Source organism: Polypterus senegalus, chromosome 12 (genome assembly GCF_016835505.1).
Source record: "Polypterus senegalus isolate Bchr_013 chromosome 12, ASM1683550v1, whole genome shotgun sequence".
NCBI classification, from domain to species: Eukaryota; Metazoa; Chordata; class Cladistia; order Polypteriformes; family Polypteridae; genus Polypterus; species Polypterus senegalus.
The window spans coordinates 142755013-142774787 of NC_053165.1; the positions used below are offsets into that span (position 1 = coordinate 142755013).

The following is a 19775-nucleotide window of genomic DNA, read 5'->3' on the forward strand; positions in this document are numbered from 1 at the left end:
AACTCCAAGACATATCCCTGCTTGATTAACAGCTAGCATTATATTTAAACAATGCAGTATTGCAATGAGTAACATGAAGCACAGAAGAATAGAGCACTGACATTTGTTTACATTTATATGTATTTATATATATATATATATATATATATATATATATATATATATATACAGTAATCCCTCGCTATATCCGCTTCGACTTTCGCGGCTTCACTCTATCGCGGATTTTAAATGTAAGCACATCTAAATATAAATCACGGATTTTTCGCTGGTTCGCTTTCTGCGGACAATGGGTCTTTTAATTTGGGTTACATGCTTCCTCAGTTTGATTGCCCAGTTGATTTCATACAAGGGACGCTATTGGCGGATGGCTTAGAAGCTACCCAATCAGCGCATGTATTACATATTAACTAAAACTCCTCAATGCTATAAGATATGCTTCCGCTGCGCTTGTTTTGTTTGCTTCTCTCTGTCTCTCTCACTCTCTGCCTGACGGAGGGTGTGAGCAGAGGGGCTGTTTACACAGTGGCTGTTTGCCTAGAAGAGAGGACGCCTCTACAAAATGCCGCTTTATCGGTGCTTCTGTATACTTAAAAGCATGTATTGATTTTTTGATTGCTTTTCTTAGCGAGCGCTCTCTCTGACATTATCTGCTCTTCACGGTGCTCCTTTGAACATAAGATATGTTTGCATTCTTTTAATTGTGAGAAAGAACTGCCATCTCTGTCTTGTAATGAAGCACAGTTTAAACGTTTGACTAAAGGGTGTTATTTCATGTCTAGAGGGCTCTAATAATGTTAACAGTGTGGGAGAGTTTATAAGGGCTTAAAATATATAAAAATAACCATACAAACATATGGTTTCTACTTCTGATTTTCACCTATCGGGGGTCTGGAACGCAACCCCACGATCGAGGAGGATTACTGTGTATATATATATATATATATATATATATATATATATATATATATATATATATATATATATATATATATATATATATATATATAATTTTATTTATTTATTTTTGAGGCCCTTATCCTTCTGTGATGACAATGGGATAAAGTGGGTATTACAAGGATAGGCTTCATGCATGGGCATACATGTTACACAAGTGTCCTAGTTTGGGACTTGAAAAATCTGGTCACCATATAATTTGCCATCAGAGTACCATGTTCATTTGATATTTTTAATGTTCACTCTCTTTAGTAAAGTTTGCCTTTCAGTTATTCCCTTACATTTGTCATAACAGAATATTTTTGCATGTCCCATTTCATGAAAATTACCACCACAAGACATGCTCAAACACAGAAGGAATTCATTATAAATATTTATTTAGATTATGTTAATTGGCAGTTGCAAATTGTCACTTTATATGAATATAGGATACATGTATTAGTAACCGTGTTACCTGTGATAGACTAGAGTCATAGCCAGGCCTGTCTTCAGCCTTTTGCCCTATCATGGTTGGAAATCCTCTAACCCCCACAATCCTGAAATGTATTGAGAAGTTTATAGAAGCTACCAAATGAACTCTCGTAATTGAGGGCTACAGTGTCTGCACAGCCCTCAAATACACCTGAATGTTAGTCCATGAATGCATTTTCTTACTTGTTGAGAGCAGCGAATAATAGTGGAATTGTAAGAACAGTGCTATGCTGACCACATGGTTTTACAATTTCTGTGAGGTCATCTTAAATGTGTGCTACAGTGTTACTGCCCACAATTTGAGGAGCTGGCTCAGTTGTAGATTGTTCTTCTATTCGTTTTTTTGACTGTTGAAGCAGAATGTAAAGTTTTCAATATGTGTGCGTTTTTTCCCTTTTTTGTAGATAAATGTATAAGTTCTTTATTAGAAGTAGCTCTTTCTGGGAATGAAGAACAAAAGCCATTTGAATGCCTCATTCGTCCTGAACTTACTCTTCTTGTTGAACTTGCTTTGGGATCTGGCAAAGAGCCATCAAACAATCCATGGATGAATATGCAAGATTATGCTGTTACTAAAGGTAAACATACTGAAGTTAACAACTGTCATACAAGTGTTATTAGATCAGTCTTGGAACTATGATGGTTTTTCGATAGCCTACTAGTAATTAGTGTTAGTAACTTTGGATAAAAGCAAGTTATTGCTGCAAGACTAATCGCACCAAAATTTCTGACTGTCAGTGACTGGCTGAGAGAGCTTAACTATATTCTAATATTTGGTATTTGCAGACACAAGTATTCTTCCATATCAGGACATAGTAGCTGTTTTTTATCATCATATTATAGTGTTGTTTAGAAAAAATAATCCAATAGAAAATAAGGTGCTTTAACACCAGAATCCCTGAAGCCTACAAAAAAAGTCAGAATGCCGGGCCACCTTAAATTCCTTTGCACCTCTCCATCAGCGTCTTTGTTTTGTAAATGTATCAATCAGCGCAAGCAGCAATCAGCCTGCTACCCAGTCCTCCACCAACACAGTGGAAATTCTTCCAGCATAGGTCTGTTTATCTGGGTGTGAGGTGCCTGGAGTTGTATAGGGTAAATAATATATCATTATTTGGAATACATATATTTTATGTGTTTTCCGTGTCTACAACGATGTGGATAAATGTGGGATGACAGAAAATGCAAGGCAAGAAATGTATAACTAAACCTTAATTGTTTTTCAGCTGCGTCGGGCATGGGGAGGATGGGGATGGGATAGTGGCCTGCTAATGCTGATTGACACATTTGTAAAACAAAAACGCTGATGGAGAGGTGCAAAGGAATTTAAGGTGGCCTGCCATTACAACTTTTTTTGGTAGGCTTCAGGGATTCTACTGTAGTGTTAAATGCCATTATTTTGTTGTTTTTTGTGTATATTTAGAGAATTATAGTATGTTGGACTTGTTTACATAAAAGAATCTTGTACCTGACTTTAATCTTTATTTGTTAGGTTGTTGCTTAAAGGTTGTGTTGCACAGTGTAAATTATTATATAACATCTAACTTTAAGTAATTTTTTACCCAAATATAAGTTAAATACTTTTTTCAGATTTAACTTCCAAGTATATGATATACAAGCATATGTTCATATAATAAAATAAAGCATATATACAGTACAGGCCAAAAGTTTGGACACACCTCCTCATTCAATGTGTTGTCTTTATTTTCATGACCATTTACATTGGTAGATTCTCACTGAAGGCATCAAAACTATGAATGAACACATGTGGAGTTATGTACTTAACAAAAAAAGGTTACTGCTTTGCACACTCTTGGTATTCTCTCGATGAGCTTCAACAGGTAGTCGCCTGAAATGGTTTTCACTTCACAGGTGTGCCTTATTAGGGTTATTTAGTGGACTTTCTTGCTTTATCAATGGGGTTGGGACCAGCAGTTGTGTTGTGCAGAAGTCAGGTTAGTTGGACGATCATTTATTTTTCAACAGGACAATGACCCCAAACACACCTCCAGGCTGTGTAAGGGCTATTTGACCAAGAAGGAGAGTGATGGAGTGCTGTAAATGGTCATGAAAATAAAGAAAACGCATTGAATGAGGAGGTGTGTCCAAACTTTTGGCCTGTACTGTATGTCTGCATAACCAGTTAAAATATAAATTAACTCCTAATCCAGTGTTATCTCGAGTTTAGGCTTACTGCTATTTTTATTTATTTTTAATTATTAAACTTCGGTTAAATTTCAGATAACACATTTTTTGTTTCTTGTTTGCAGACTGGGATAATGCAACTCTAGGCAATGAGTCACTTTTGGATACAGTTTCCAGATTTGTTCTTGCTGCCTTGCTAAAACATACTGGCTTGTTGAATGAAGCCTGTGGTGAGGGCAGGTAAATATTAGAAATAGCTAAATAAAAATGAATGACTCCTACTGGTAATCCATGTTAGATACTTCTACTAATGTGTTGTCTCAGATAGGATACAAAAAATCTTTGCAGTGGTGGGAGAAAAATGAATTAATTTGCCAGCCTTTTCATTCTAATTTTGAATTTTTTGTTATGGGCATTATTGAGCTGACATTGCCCATTTTTCCTTTTAGTATTTTTTGAGATGCAAACCTTATGTGATTATAATTGATTATGCCACTGCTGTGCTGACATTCCACAGTCTTAAGGGATTTAGAGTTTTATTTGTATAATGCTTGCACTGTGAAGATGTTGTTGCATAGCACGATTCCAATGACTCTGTAAAAACCTATATTAGCAAATTAATCTGTTAAAACTAAGCCGACATTCTCTTAAAAGATTGCTAAGCATCTCCAAAACAGCCAGCCAAAACTCTCCAATCAAAAAGTAAGCAGGTGTTATTTCTGTTTATTTTTATTTTTTTTTTTACCCGTCTAGCCTTTAGACCTGTCCTCCAGTGACCATCAAGCTAGATAGACTTAGACTTATTTGGTTACAGGACAAAGGACAAAAGACATTGTCACCAAGAAGCATGACTAATACATACCATTTAGAGCATCAGAGAGAAAAGTGTCCCTCTGGTGAAAACAAACCATAATGTTTTATAGCTACCCACAGTCTTGTTATGCTAACAAAATTAAAAGAAATAACTTATCAGAGTTACTTTATTGCTAGCATGTGAAACATACTAGAAGTGACTTTGATCAGGTGCAAAAACATCGAATACAAGACAATATCAAATCAAGACAACACAATTTCAACCCACCCTTAACCTAATACTGTGCAAACAACTAAACAAATACAAGTGTCTTGAACAAAAACATTTACAAACTTCAGTAGTACCATCAAACAAATAGAAAACTATATAAAATAATATAGATATCAATTAGTACAAGTTGAGCAAGTATGAAGTATTTATGATTGGACAAACAGCACAGTTACCAGTTATATGTTGTAAAAACAGTTATGAGTAATCCTATGTAAGTTTATTTAGGATTTGAATACTCTGCAGAGTTGGTGTGTAGATCAGGTCATGATAGATCTGTACCACCTCAGTGATGGTAATTTAATGTACAGATGGCTGCTTGGGTGAATGAAGTCAGTTGTAATCTTCATCTTTCCTTTTTGCTCTGGATACAACATCCAGTGATTTCCTCTGCTGAACAAATCACCTGCTGCAACCGATTCTTAGAAAGGGAAGAGGCAGTAGGAAATCAATTGGTGATGGAGGTGGTCACAATACTCTTAATGATGGCTGAGTAAAAATTTAGCAATATACACCTTGATAAGCCAAGCTTCTTAAGCCAGCAAAGGAATAACAACCTCTGTAAGCCTTTCTTGATGATGGAGGAGATGTGATTGTCCCATTTTAATGTATTAGTGAAAGTAGTACCCAGGAGTTTAAGTGACTGAACCACAGAGACAGTCTGGCCATTAATTTGCAAAGATGGATAGTTAGTAACTTCTTGGTGGATGTCCATACTCATTTCTACTGTTTTAATAGCATTGAGCTCCAAGTTGTTATAAGTACACAATTCTACAAGACGGCCCACCACTCTTTGATAGGAAGACAGGTCGTTATTAGTAATGAGGCCCACTACAGTTGTGTCATCTGCAAACTTTAGGATTTTTACAGATTTGTCCATGGATCTACAGTCATGTGTATAAAATGAAAACAGGAGGGGTGAAAGAACATAGCCTTGGATAGCCTATGGTAATTGACATTGGATTTGACAGATGGGGACACAGTCTCACATAGTGCTTCTTACCTGTCAATAAACTCGTAATTCACTGGCAGACACCGTAGGGTACACCTAACTGGATTACTTTACTCTGAAGCAACTCTGGAACAATGGTACTGAAGGCTAACCAGAAATCCACAAACAAGACCCTCACATAGGTGTTAGGCAAGTCTGAAGAATGTAGTGCAGGCATAAATTAACTGCATCCTCCAAAGAGCGATTTGCCCTATATGTGAACTGAAGTGGATCTAGGGGAAAGTCAGTGATAGACTTTATGTAGGAAAGTATCGAATATGTGATCTTTAGGCAATTTCAGCTTAGAATAAACAGTTAACCCTTTGAAGGCTGAAGAAAATCAGCAAGCTTAGATGGAAATAGCTTTGAAAAGCTATAACCGTAAAATTTGTAATATCCCTATTATACCTTTGAATACTGAAATGTGTGCCGAGTTGATGCTGTGTAATTATGAGTTGACCTAGCATCCACAAAGAACATCTGTAACATTTAAACCTGTAATTTTGAAATGCCAGAAGTTAAGTTTTTTTTTTTTTGTGTAATCATTTGTTTTTATTTTGTTGCGTTTTTGCATTCTTAAAAATCTATATAATATACAGGCTTCGTGTTTGAATGAGAGAATGGGAATGGGCTTCAATTCCTTTATTAATAATGAGCTGACCTCTTCATACTTCCAGTGGTTTAAAATATATGGTTGTATGTGAAACTGGAAATAGATGCAAAAGAAAATTAATATGAAAGTGGACTCAAAAAAAAAGTTTAGATAGGTATACCCCTGTGTACAAACCGGATTCCAAAAAAGTTGGGACACTATACAATACGTGAATAAAAACTGAATGCAATGATGTGGAGGTGCCAACTTCTAATATTTTATTCAGAATAGAACATAAATCACGGAACAAAAGTTTAAACTGAGAAAATGTATCATTTTAAGGGAAAAATATGTTGATTCAGAATTTCATGGTGTCAACAAATCCCAAAAAAGTTGGGACAAGGCCATTTTCACCACTGTGTGGCATCTCCCCTTCTTCTTACAACACTCAACAGACGCCTGGGGACCGAGGAGACCAGTTTCTCAAGTTTAGAAATAGGAATGCTCTCCCATTCTTGTCTAATACAGGCCTCTAACTGTTCAATCGTCTTGGGCCTTCTTTGTCGCACCTTTCTCTTTATGATGCGCCAAATGTTCTCTATAGGTGAAAGATCTGGACTGCAGACTGGCCATTTCAGTACCCGGATCCTTCTCCTACGCAGCCATGATGTTGTGATTGATGCAGAATGTGGTCTGGCATTATCTTGTTGAAAAATGTAGGGTCTTCCCTGAAAGAGATGACGTCTGGATGGGAGCATATGTTGTTCTAGAATCTGAATATATTTTTCTGCATTGATGGTGCCTTTCCAGACTTGCAAGCTGCCCATGCCACACGCACTCATGCAACCCCATACCATCAGAGATGCAGGCTTCTGAACTGAGCGTTGATAACAACTTGGGTTGTCCTTGTCCTCTTTGGTCCGGATGACATGGTGTCCCAGATTTCCAAAAGAACTTCGAATCGTGACTCGTCTGACCACAGAACAGTCTTCCATTTTGCCACACTCTATTTTAAATGATCCCTGGCCCAGTGACAACGCCTGAGCTTGTGGATCTTGCTTAGAAATGGCTTCTTCTTTGCACTGTAGAGTTTCAGCTGGCAATGGCGGATGGCACGGTGGATTGTGTTCACTGACAATGGTTTCTGGAAGTATTCCTGAGCCCATTCTGTGATTTCCTTTACAGTAGCATTCCTGTTTGTGCTGCAGTGTCGTTTAACGGCCCGGAGATCACGGGCATCCAGTATGGTTTTATGGCCTTGACCCTTACGCACAGAGATTGTTCCAGATTCTCTGAATCTTCGGATGATGTTATGCACAGTTGATGAAGATAGATGCAAAGTCTTTGCAATTTTTCGCTGGGTAACACCTTTCTGATATTGCTCCACTATCTTTCTGTGCAACATTGTGGGAATTGGTGATCCTCTACCCATCTTGGCTTCTGAGAGACACTGCCACTCTGAGAAGCTCTTTTTATACCCAATCATGTTGCCAATTGACCTAATTAGTGTTTATTGGTCTTCCAGCTCTTCGTTATGCTCAAATTTACTTTTTCCAGCCTCTTATTGCTACTTGTCCCAACTTTTTTGGGATTTGTTTGAATCAACATATTTTCCCTTTAAAAATGATACATTTACTCGGATTAAACGTTTGATCATTAAAATATTGACATTTGCCATCTCCACATCATTGCATTCAGTTTTTATTCATAATTTGTTTAGTGTCCCAACTTTTTTGGAATCCGGTTTGTAATACAAAATAAACCTTGAAAGGTAATTGTTTAGTAATACATTGCTTGATACCACAGTCTATGCAATAGAAGGTGATGCAGATCTTCCATTGAATGTTTGTGGTCAGCCATATCACTTGGTTATAATTCAAGTCATTTCAATATATGTAATTAAATAAGCCATCAAGCTTGGTATTCTTTCCAAGAAAAAGACTTTGCATTATGCTCAACTGCATATCCCCCGTTTTACACTGGCAAATTATGAACTTGGTATATCATTAAAAACATGAATAAAGGAAACAATATGCATCCTGGAGTTTGTATGCTTCAATGATACTTACATCAGTATTGTCTGAAGATATGTCCTCCTGATGAGGATGCCCATGTTCAATTGATTTAAGGGTAGAATCCAAACAAAGAACAGGTCATTAATGACTCTCATGACCATTTCAGTTAAATATAAGATTATCTTGTCTCAAACAGGGATCCCAAAATCCAATCCTGCAGTCAGGCCTAGCAGTGGTTTTTGCCATTGAGTACCTGATGTCCAGGTAACCTACATAGTCAAGATGGGTTTGGCCAGAAAAAAAAACTCCATATACAGTGCATCTGGAAAGTATTCACAGAGCATCACTTTTTCCACATTTTGTTATGTTACAGCCTTATTCCAAAATGGATTAAATTCATTTTTTTCCTCAGAATTCTACACACAACACCCCATAATGGCAGTGTGAAAAAAGATTACTTGAGGTTTTTGCAAGTTTATTAAAAATAAAAAAAAATTGAGAAAGCACATGTACGTAAGTATTCACAGCCTTTGCCATGAAGCTCAACATTGAGCTCAGGTGCATCCTGTTTCCCCTGATCATCCTTGAGATGTTTCTGCAGCTTAATTGGAGTCCACCTGTGGTAAATTCAGTTGATTGGACATGCATGATTTGGAAAGGCACACACCTGTCTATATAAGGTCCCACAGTTGATAGTTCATGTCAGAGCACAAACCAAGTATGAAGTCAAAGGAATTGTCTGTAGACCTCCAAGACAGGATTGTCTCGAGGCACAAATCTGGGGAAGGTTACAGAAAAATTTCTGCTGCTTTGAAGGTCCCAATGAGCACAGTGGCCTCCATCATCCGTAAGTGGAAGAAGTTCGAAACCACCAGGACTCTTCCTTGAGCTGGCCGGCCATCTAAACTGAGCAATCAGGGGAGAAAGGCCTTAGTCAGGGTGGTGACCAAGAACCTGATGGTCACTCTGTCAGAGCTCCAGAGGTCCTCTGTGGAGAGAGGAGAACCTTCCAGAAAGACAACCATCTCTGCAGCAACCCACCAATCAGGCCTGTATGGTGGAGTGGCCAGACGGAAGTAAAAGGCACATGGCAGCCCGCCTGGAGTTTGCCAAAAGGCACCTGAAGGACTCTCAGACCATGAGAAACAAAATTCTCTGGTCTGATGAGACAAAGATTGAACTCTTTGGTGTGAATACCAGGCGTCACGTTTGGAGGAAACCAGGCACTGCTCATCACCAGGCCAAAACCATCCCTACATTGAAGCATGGTGGTGGCAGCATCATGCTGTGGGGATGTTTTTCAGCGGCAGGAACTGGGAGACTAGTCAGGATAAAGGGAAAGATGACTGCAGCGATGTACAGAGACATCCTGGATGAAAACCTGCTCCAGAGCGCTCTTGACTTCAGACTGGGGCGACGGTTCATCTTTCAGCAGGACAACGACCCTAAGCACACAGCCAAGATGTCAAAGGAGTGGCTTCAGGACAAGTCTGTGAATGTCCTTGAGTGGCCCAGCCAGAGCCCAGACTTGAATCCGATTGAACATCTCTGGAGAGATCTTAAAATGGCTGTGCACCGATGCTTCCCATCCAACCTAATGAAGCTTGAGAGGTGCTGCAAAGAGGAATGGGCGAAACTGGCCAAGGATAGGTGTGCCAAGCTTGTGGCATTAAATTTAAAAAGACTTGAGGCTGTAATTGCTGCCAAAGGTGCATCGACAAAGTATTGAGCAAAGGCGGTGAATACTTATGTACATGTGATTTCTCAGTTTTTTTTATTTTTAATAAATTTGCAAAAACCTTAGATAAACATTTTTCACTTTGTCATTATGGGGTGTTATGTGTAGAATTCTGAATCCATTTTGGAATAAGGCTGTAACATAACAAAATGTGGAAAAAGTGATGTGCTGTGAATACTTTCCGGATGCAATGTTGGCTCATCACCAGACAAGAAATCGATGAGAGCTGGTATAGTGCCGGTCTATTGACAAACATGTCAGGACTAGAACAGGATAGTTTCACCTGGTCCTAAAAACGTGAAGTGAAAATTCTATGACAGTGGATCAGCCAGAGGTGTAGGATATTTAAAAGCTATAAATGGATACAGCATAGTCTGACTTTCTTTTATACAATAAGTTGAATTTGTAGAGTGCCTTTCATAATCCCAAGGTCGCTTTACATATAGATGGGGAGAGGGGAAAAATGATCACACAGAAGACGAAAGTTCATCAAAGAGGAAAGTTTTGAGTTGAGATTTAAAGGTGGAGAAAGGGGAGCGATCTTGGAGAGACTAACTAGAGACAGAAGAAAAATCAAAGCCAGGTTTTTTAAGGATTGCGGTAACTGCAGGTGAATATAGCAAGGACACCGCATAATTCCAAGCAACTGGCACAAACTAGAAGTCAGGGATGACCAATTGTGGATGACAGTCGAGATTTTTAAGTTCAGTCGGAGAATTAATGAGGTGCATTGCCAAAAAAAGCAGTAATGACAACACATAGCACAATTCCAAGCCAGAGTCAAAATGGGCTAAAATTATCCAGGCGCTGGTGGACATTGCCAAAAGTGAACAGAATGCCACAAAACACCATGCTAACTCGAGCAGCACATTAGCCAACCCAAATCTCGCTGCATAACCAGTTAGAAAAGCAAAAAGCACAGTGGGCAAGCTGCACATTTGTAGTTTAGGCTGGCGACTGCAAACGAAGCAAGAGTAGATTCCTACTCACTGCGAAATTAGTAACAGGACAGAGGACTCGTGCAAGATTGAAGCAGTTGTGATCTTGGCAATTGCTAATGGCATTTGTATAGAAAGTTAAATCCATAAAGAGTAGTCAAATTAGAAGGTGAAAGTGAAAAAGCTAGATGGAACAAAATAAAACAAAACAGAAATGACAACGCCCAGTGAGAAGTGGGTATGCCCAAGGAAATATTTTAGTGATTTAGGAAAAAATGCATTGATCAACAGTTTTTAGTTATTTCTTCTTCCAGGTTGTCATATGGTAAGTAAAATTCTTAGTTGTGGTTGCCCTCAGTAAGTCAAGCAAACGCATAATACAAATGATCACTGTAAGCCATAATTATATGACAACAATAAGATTAATGTAAGAGTGCAGTAATGATTTTCAGAGGTTATCTGACCAAGGAAACAAAAACTAGACTGGTTAATTTTCCAGTGCAGATCATTTCTTGATTCACATATTTTTAGTCATCTTCCAAAGTGACACCACTGGTAGTACAATGAAGTCAGGCAGAGTCCAGATAATCACTGCAGCTAGGATGTTTAACATGAGAAGCAGCGTATGTCTAGGGTCACTGCATTATATTCAATAATACTTCTAGCTGGTTTTGGAAAACAGAAGCAATGGAGAGCATGGGATTAATCTGTTTCATCCAGCCTGTGTTTTCAGTTAATGCTGGTGATACAATAAAAAATCCTAAAAATTGTGTGTTTGCTGATTTTATATGATGATCTTTTTACTAGTGTCCACAGTGAGTCCTTTATTTAGTGACATTAAGGTCAGGCTTTGCTAGGTAGTATCCTGTATGTATGTAGGTAGTATGCTGGATTATGTGAATTTCCCCTTGGGATTAATAAAGTATCTATCTATCTATCTATCTATCTATCTATCTCTCTATCTCTCTATCTCTCTATCTCTCTATCTCTCTATCTATCTCTCTATCTATCTCATACTTCATATCTCTCCGTTATTTTGGAGTATATGATAGTCTTCTTTCGTCATTCAGATTGCAAGGGTCGTTGATCACAGGACGTACCCCTTTGACATTTTTTTAAATATACTTCATTTTCAAGCAACATCAAGGTTCAAGATTTTGGTATCTTGAACCATCACCTTTTCCATTTAATGAGTGGATACCAAATAGTTTTTTAAAATCAATCTTTGCCAGAAATCACCAAACAATATTTTATTACCTGTATTTTTAGTTTTAATTACATACATTATTAGTGGAAAAGCTATTAAATGTAGTTCTGCATGTAAAGCCAGTTTTTGACATTTAAGAAATGTGTTTTTTTTTTTGTTTGTTTTTTAAGTATCTTTCATAGTTTAGCAAACATGTATTCCAATCTTTTATAAATGCAGTAATGGGAAAATTGTTTGGCAGGGTTCACTTGTAGTAATAGGTATAATAATTCTTGTGAAAGCTGATTTATAAAATGTTTTTTATTATAGGTACCAGCCCAGTAAAACCTTAGCAGAAGTTTATCGCTGTGTTTATAAAGTACGTAATCGTTTGCTGGCTTGTAAAAATATGGAGCTCATTCAAACAAGATCATCATCAAGAGAAAGACGTGTAAGTTGTCAACTCCAAAGCATTTCCACTTTATTCATTAGGTTTTTTTCTGACTACTGCATTGTTTGTGTGTGCGTTTTTGTATTACACCACAATAGAATCTTAATAAAAGCAGTGAAGACCCTGATTGCTACAGGCTCCATTTCATTTTACTTCTTGCATAACCTAGTAATGTCATCACATTTAGCTCTTAGCTGTTGTTCTATAGTCTGTGGTGGGTTGGCACCCTGCCCGGGATTGCTTCCTGCCTTGCGCCCTGAGTTGGTTGGGATTGGCTCCTGCAGACCCCCGTAACCCTGTGTTCAGAATCAGCGGGTTGGAAGATGGATGGATGTTGTTCGATAGTTCTATGCCCTTTTGTTCTTTGCGTACCTTGCATGTTCATTTGATGTAGTTGCTGCTTTTTCCTGTTGTGTAAAATCTACAGTGCTTATTTTCACAATACAATGTAACTGCCGTGCCTAAGTAATAAGCATTGCAGATTTTATACTGAACAGAATTGTGTTTTGGTTTCTATTAAACCTTTGAACAAAATTAACAGTAAAGGCCATTCAAATAATATATATTTAATGCTCCCTATGTTTTTTACAAAGAAAAATCAACGTACATCTCTACAGGACAGCTCATCGTTTCACAATAGTCCACTTTAACCAAAAATAACTAGTTGTATTCATCAAATTAGATCAGAAGACTACAATGGGAAGATATAGTTCTTAATTGGCATGTAACTACTGTTATGAAACCTGTTGGTACAAGACTGAAATAACCTAGCCAGTTGCCAGATAGGATAAAAATGAGTAGAGAGGGATTTTAGAAGCAGTGTACACTACTCTGTTTATTAATAGATTTTTTTTGTCAGTTGTAGAGAAGTGTCCATTCTACACTCTGATGAAGCAGGTTAAGATACATGAATTCAGCGGAAAAGTAAATTAATGAATAAAGGGTCATTGGTTTCAGTGACACTTCTAACTTTTTTTAAATTATCTCTGAGCAAGACCCTTAGCCTACAATTGCTCCGTCCTGAGTATGACGTTAATCTGCATCCAGCCCTGCAAGCAAGTCCTCCAACTTGCAGGGAAAACCCGAGGGTTGGTGGCAGGATTGACACTCCAGACACTGTTTTAAAAAAAAAAACACACACACAAAAAAATCCACACTTTTCAATGTTTGCTGCACTTGGATCTCAGTCCAGGTGGTTCGCCGTGTGGTGGGTGCAGCACATGCTCCCAATCCCTCTCTCTTTTTGTCTCTCTCAGAACGGCCTCTGATGAACAACCATAATGCATGTATTGACATTCCACATTAATGTGTGGAAAATTCTGATTTCAGTAATTTGAAATCCTCCAACACTCTACAGCCCAGGAATTTGTGTGTTTCAAGACACATGTTTTTAATTGACCCTTTCCCTGTAATATTATGAAAAATGCTATTAACTCCCCAAACCCAGGTGTGTAAAACTTATAGAGGCTTACCCAAGAAGACCTGAACCTGTAAAGTCTGAATACTAATGGATCAGAGATTTCGGTTTTTTAATCCATTTAAAATGATATCTACAACACAAAGTATGCAAAAAGTGCAAGCATCTGAATCCACTGTAGTTGCGTCTTTACACACCTTTTGGTGTCAATATAATGGAAGTTCCCAAAAGTTCCTAAGCCCTTTACATGTTCAGGAACAACTGAGAAATTTGGATTTAAGCATTGTTAATTCTGTTTTAACCCATTCACTTAGTTTTTTTTATCCTAATGTGTGAGGAAAATGTGAACAATTAATCAATAATAATTTTAAAAGATCACATTAAAAAATGGTCAGTACTGCTCAAATATAACACAAATGTTTTAGTGCTGCAACATCTGTTAGCTGCTAAAAACACTAGAGTATTGAGTTTAAATTAGGGAGCTAATAAAATCATTAAAGATAAGGATTACTGCACCTGTGTGCCTTTTCATTTTTTTAGGATTTGCAAATAGTACGGATTAATGTAGATTTGAATAGCCACCTTGTCATTCATCCTGTGACTAACCTGTAATTGGGCCATTAAATCAGAGCCTCACTCTTATACCTGTAATATGTTTTCTTGTTACCTTATACCCATACAAAAATGCAGTATATTTGTTTTCACTCAATAGTCGTATTTTGTACTTCCACTGCAAATTAAGCCATAGTTTATTTACCTAGTTTAATTGTATTTTTATATATATTTTTTTTTAATAAGATGTCAGAAAATCACGATTCGTTAGAGATTGATCCCCAGGAGCACTCTTTTACTCGTACTATTGATGAGGAGGCTGAACTGGAAGAACAAGCGGATAGAGAGAGGGAGGAAAGTCATCAAGATCAGGATGATGAAGATGACAGAGACCATGAGGTTATGACTGCTGGTAGTAAGTAGCTTTTAGTAACTGTACTGCTTTTCTTTTTTGCTTGCCTCAGATACAGTTCTGTCCATTTATATTGGGAAGAATCTTTAACAAAACCTCAATTCAAGTTTATTCTTTTTAAGTGTACTTCCACTTACATACTCCGTGTCTTGTGTATAATAATTAGAAATATAGTATGAAAACATAAGCACAAAACATAATATTAAAGAAACATCATGCAGTATGTACAGGAAGACCACATAATAAAAAACATTTAAACAGATCCTCTTTAGTAACGTCATACTGAATTGTAGGGTTAACTTTAAACTTCTTCTTTATTGTTGTCATTTAAGATTGAACACATTTGGTGAAATCCAAAGCCCCTCTAAAATGGCACACTAATCTCACAAAGTGCAAAAACTGCATGAGTAGCCATGAACAACTTTCTATCCTGGAGGCCATGGCTAATTAGGTAAATCATGGTAAAATTAAAAAAAAAAAAAAAAAAACTTTAAATTATTTCACTAAATACCAGGTTTTGTGAAAAGTGATAAAATATATGTGTGGCTATCATTATGTAAATATAAAAAAAAGTGTATGTGTTAAAATGAAAGAAATAAAGACAAAATGGAGGACTGTTTTTTTTTTTTTAAGCAAAAAAAATTTATGTCATAAAAATGTTGCTTTTTTCAGTCTTGGCTATATTTAGCTTTGCCAGAATTGTAAGAATGATTTATTTTGATTAATTCTGTAATGTTCCTTGATATTTCACAGAAATCTTCCAGTGTTTTCTATCAGCCCGAGAAGTTGCCCGCAGTCGTGAACGAGAGTGCATCGGTATCAATAATGGTACTGTGAATGGAGCAGGTCCACGAGAAGAGAGTGATCCCTCACAGTCTCAGGAGTCCAGACGAGTTGTTTCAGGCCTTCCTGAGGGACAGGACCTCTACACAGCAGCCTGCAACTCTGTTATTCACAGATGTGCCCTCATTATTCTAGGAGTGAGTCGAGTATTGGAAGATGTACATAAACAGCAAGATGAGGGACAGATGCAGCCAACAATTTCTGCAACTCAAGAGGGGGTTGCTTATATGACAAGGTAGGATTTTTTGCTATATTGAACCTCTTTCTGATAAAGTTTTTGAAAAGTAAAGCATAACAATAACACATATTGCTATTATAATTCTTTTTTCTCTTGTTTAATATTAGAATATTAGAACACTCTAGACGAGAACAGGCCAATTAGCCCAACAAAGCTCATCCAGTCCTTTTGTTTCCCGCCTGTAAATAACATATGAGAAACTATTAAATGTAAAGAAAAGCTCCTAGATTTCTGTGGCAGTATAGCCGTATGAAAGAAAAAGTCTTTTTTGTATAATAGGTGGGCAGGTTATAGTTGGATACATTTTATTTTAATATTTTAGTTAACTGATTAACAACTGTGTAGAAGTGGGTGGTGCAGATTTCTTAAAATTCATCAGGATTAGTCATCTAACTAGCAGTTTTAACTATATATTATTGAAAATAGGCTGTTATCCATTTACAACTTTTTTTTAAATATCTTTGATTAAAAATGTTTTAGTTCTAAAAGGTCCTGCCAGCAATGTTAAAGTAGATGTCTGTTAAGCTACTGGACTAGAAATTTAGTGAAGCGTAACATATTTAGAACTTTTTGTTCTAAGTTTACCCTTGGAATTCACAAAGGATCTGTACTGTTGAGTTAGCAGATGGTAGGCAGGTATTTTGTCACAGTTTTGAGAAAGTATGAGGTTTTTAGTAATATGACCAAAATAACACTACAGGATTTCAGTAGATTAGTTTTATCCATAATTTTTTTTGGGAACAAATGTGAACTTATGCAGCACAGTACAACAACATTTTTTTATATTTATATATATAGCATATTTTCATACAAATAATGTAGCTCAAAGTGCTTATGTAAATGAGTTGTTTTCTGCATCTTGAGAGAGTTATACATTTGGGTGTTCCAACAGAGAGAATATTGCATTAAATAAATGAGAATTATCAAAAAAAACAGGAGTGTAGTCTCAAAGGTTGTTCAATTTTTGAAAGCTGTGGAGTAAATTGAGTATGAATAACTATAATGCAGTGGATAAAACAATACTGTTAGGTATATGGGAGAAATAGTCTCTGTTTCAGAAGTTGTGCATGAGTTTAAAATAGTAAGTTATTAGAACATACCTGGAAGACTCTTCAACAATGAGGATAAAAGATCCATGGCTGAATTAGAAGCACAATTAATAAACCACTGGCTTGTATAAATTTGTGACTAGACAGGCTAAAAAGAGTAGAAAGAATTACACAGATTCATTTACTATTGTAGTGGTCCTGGATGAGCTGAATGTCATGTAATCTTCTAATGAGTGACTTACATACATTTGAGAGAAGATAGAAGCCACAGTGGTGCAATTGTTATCCCTACTGTAGTTATGCAGCAGCTCTTTTGGTCTGAACATATCTGGTTTATTAGAAAAGAAACTGTCTTGTATATTAATGTAAATATTCTATGACGTTTGGATTGAAAATTGTAGTGAAACATCTGTCACATCCATCTCTTCAACCACAAATGCATCTCCTGTTTCTAACATTGTTGCATGATGGGGCAGATTTATTATCTTTAGTTGTAGGCGTTATTGACATTTCTTTATGTGTATGAGGATAAAATTGTACAATTTATCCTCAGAGCAAAGCGTACGAAAAAGAGAGAAAGATGAAAAGATTTAAAATAAGTAATGTTGCCTCCCCATACCACTCTCCCCACATCTCCCACTATCCTTCATTTTTATTTTTCAGAAATGTAACATGTCATATCACATGTGAATACCTAGTTTGGCTCTTCTTCCACTGCAAAACATTGTAATTGCTCCATGTAAAGTGTGTGTTAAGGAATATAAATATACTTTGGACAAGTAGGAGGATATAATCTACTATACAATAAAACACTACTCTATGTACTTGTGTTTGTGTGTATGTGTATATCTGATCACTTGGAATAATCTGACTTTGATAACATGATCGACAGAGGAAGTGCAGTGGAAGAGAGGTTGAGGCACACACGTCGAGGTGCAAGAGGCAAGCTGAGAGTTGAAGAATATGAATGATGGATTCACAGCAAGTAATGGGGCCTGTCTCCCAGTGGTGGGGCTCAAAAATCACACAAGTGGCGAGCATTGTGCCTCGAAATGACAATCTAAGAAGCATGCTTTACAGAAATGCACAAAGAGTGAGCGTTGGGTAAGAGAAGTTCACACACACACACACACACACACACACACACACACACGAATAACAAGGAAAAATGTATGAGAAATGATGAAGGTACAAGCAGGGCAAAATATATCAAATCATTTAAAATGTATACTTTTACCTGTCTTTGACAGGTAATGTGGCTAGTCACATTGTAATTTAAAGGAGATTATTCAGTCCATCAAACACAAGAAAAGCATATTGTTATGAACAGATTTTGTTCCCTTATCAGGGACTGTGCTAACATTTATTATGTATTTTACATAACACCTAGAAATGCCGAAAATAACATTCCTTTGCTCTTTAGACTAGTAGCAGTGTTGTCCAGATTTTATTTCAAAACGTTGCGGTAACACTTGGCTGAGTAAGCAATATAGAGTTAACCATGAGAACTTTTTAGATGTATGTTTTCCAAGCCATGCACTCATAGAAACTGCAATGGTAATCAAAGAGACTAATTTGATGCAATGAGGGATGTCTGTATTCTAAATAAGGATTCTCTTTTATCTGCATCCTGTTAAAAACGTGGTCACCTGTTCTGCCCCTGAGTTATCCTGATTACACTGTTATTCATTTTCAACTTGGCAGCTTTACAGTTAGCCTCGGACACTGTAAATAAGGGATAAGATTCATTCAACCTTCCCTGCCTCTCTGTGCACCATATAGCCTGTATTGTAGTTATACTATCCTGAAGTTATCCTCCAGGTTGCATAAAAACATGTAACAAGCTCTTTTCAAGTAATGCTGAAACATATACATACACTCAAAGTAAAAAGTATGTGAACCCCTAGGAATTATTTATATTTATGTCTAATTCCCATATAAAACATGGTCGTATCTTCATATCAGTCACAATAGTGAACAAACACAGTCTCCTATAACTAAAGATACACAGACTTTCAGAGAATTTTTGACCATATTGAATAAATCGTTCAAACTGTGAAACTGAAGGTTGGAAAAAGTAAGTGAACCCTAAGCTAATGACTTTTTAAGAAGCTCATTGCAGTCAGAATTTAGCACACCTGTAGTCCATTTAATGAAATAAGTTCAGACTTATGGCCTAGAATTACTTTGATTGATAAAAAACACTATAAAGTTTGAGCTTTTGACAAGAAGCATATCCAGATGGGAATCATGCCTTGCACAAAAGAGCTGTCTGAAGAGCTACGATGGAAAATTGTTAATCTAAATAATGCTAGAAAGATTTACAAAGTCATCTCAAAGATTTTAGATATTCATCAGTCTGTTGTTAGGCAAGTTGTGTATAAATGGAGACAATTTGGTATTGTGGCTACTCTGCCTAAAAGTGGGCACCCTGCCAAGATGACCCCAAGAGCACAACACAGAGTCAGCAATGAGGTAAAGAAGAACCCTAGAGTGACGGCAAAGGACATGAAGAAGTGATTAGAACTGGCTAACATCTCTGTTCATGAGTCAACTATAAACAAAACATTCAACAAAAAAGGAGTCCATAGCAGTTCACCAAGAAGGAAGCCACTGCTATCAAAAAAGAACATTGTTGAATGCCTGAAGTTTGTGAAAGAGCACTTAGACACTCCACAGTGGTACTGGGAAATTGTTTTGTG

General features: G+C 36.9%; 1 protein-coding gene across 7 annotated transcripts in view; it reads left to right on the forward strand.

The window, feature by feature from the left end:
• Window positions 1–19775, forward strand: part of herc1 (HECT and RLD domain containing E3 ubiquitin protein ligase family member 1) — a 144138-nt gene that overhangs the window by 40482 nt on the left and 83881 nt on the right. For all 7 annotated transcript variants that reach the window (XM_039773671.1, XM_039773672.1, XM_039773675.1 and 4 more), the window contains exons 19-23: window positions 1830–2003; window positions 3696–3810; window positions 12442–12562; window positions 14778–14946; window positions 15697–16021. In XM_039773671.1, the coding sequence (XP_039629605.1) occupies window positions 1830–2003; window positions 3696–3810; window positions 12442–12562; window positions 14778–14946; window positions 15697–16021 (904 nt within the window). The remainder of the gene's footprint in view (window positions 1–1829; window positions 2004–3695; window positions 3811–12441; window positions 12563–14777; window positions 14947–15696; window positions 16022–19775) is intronic.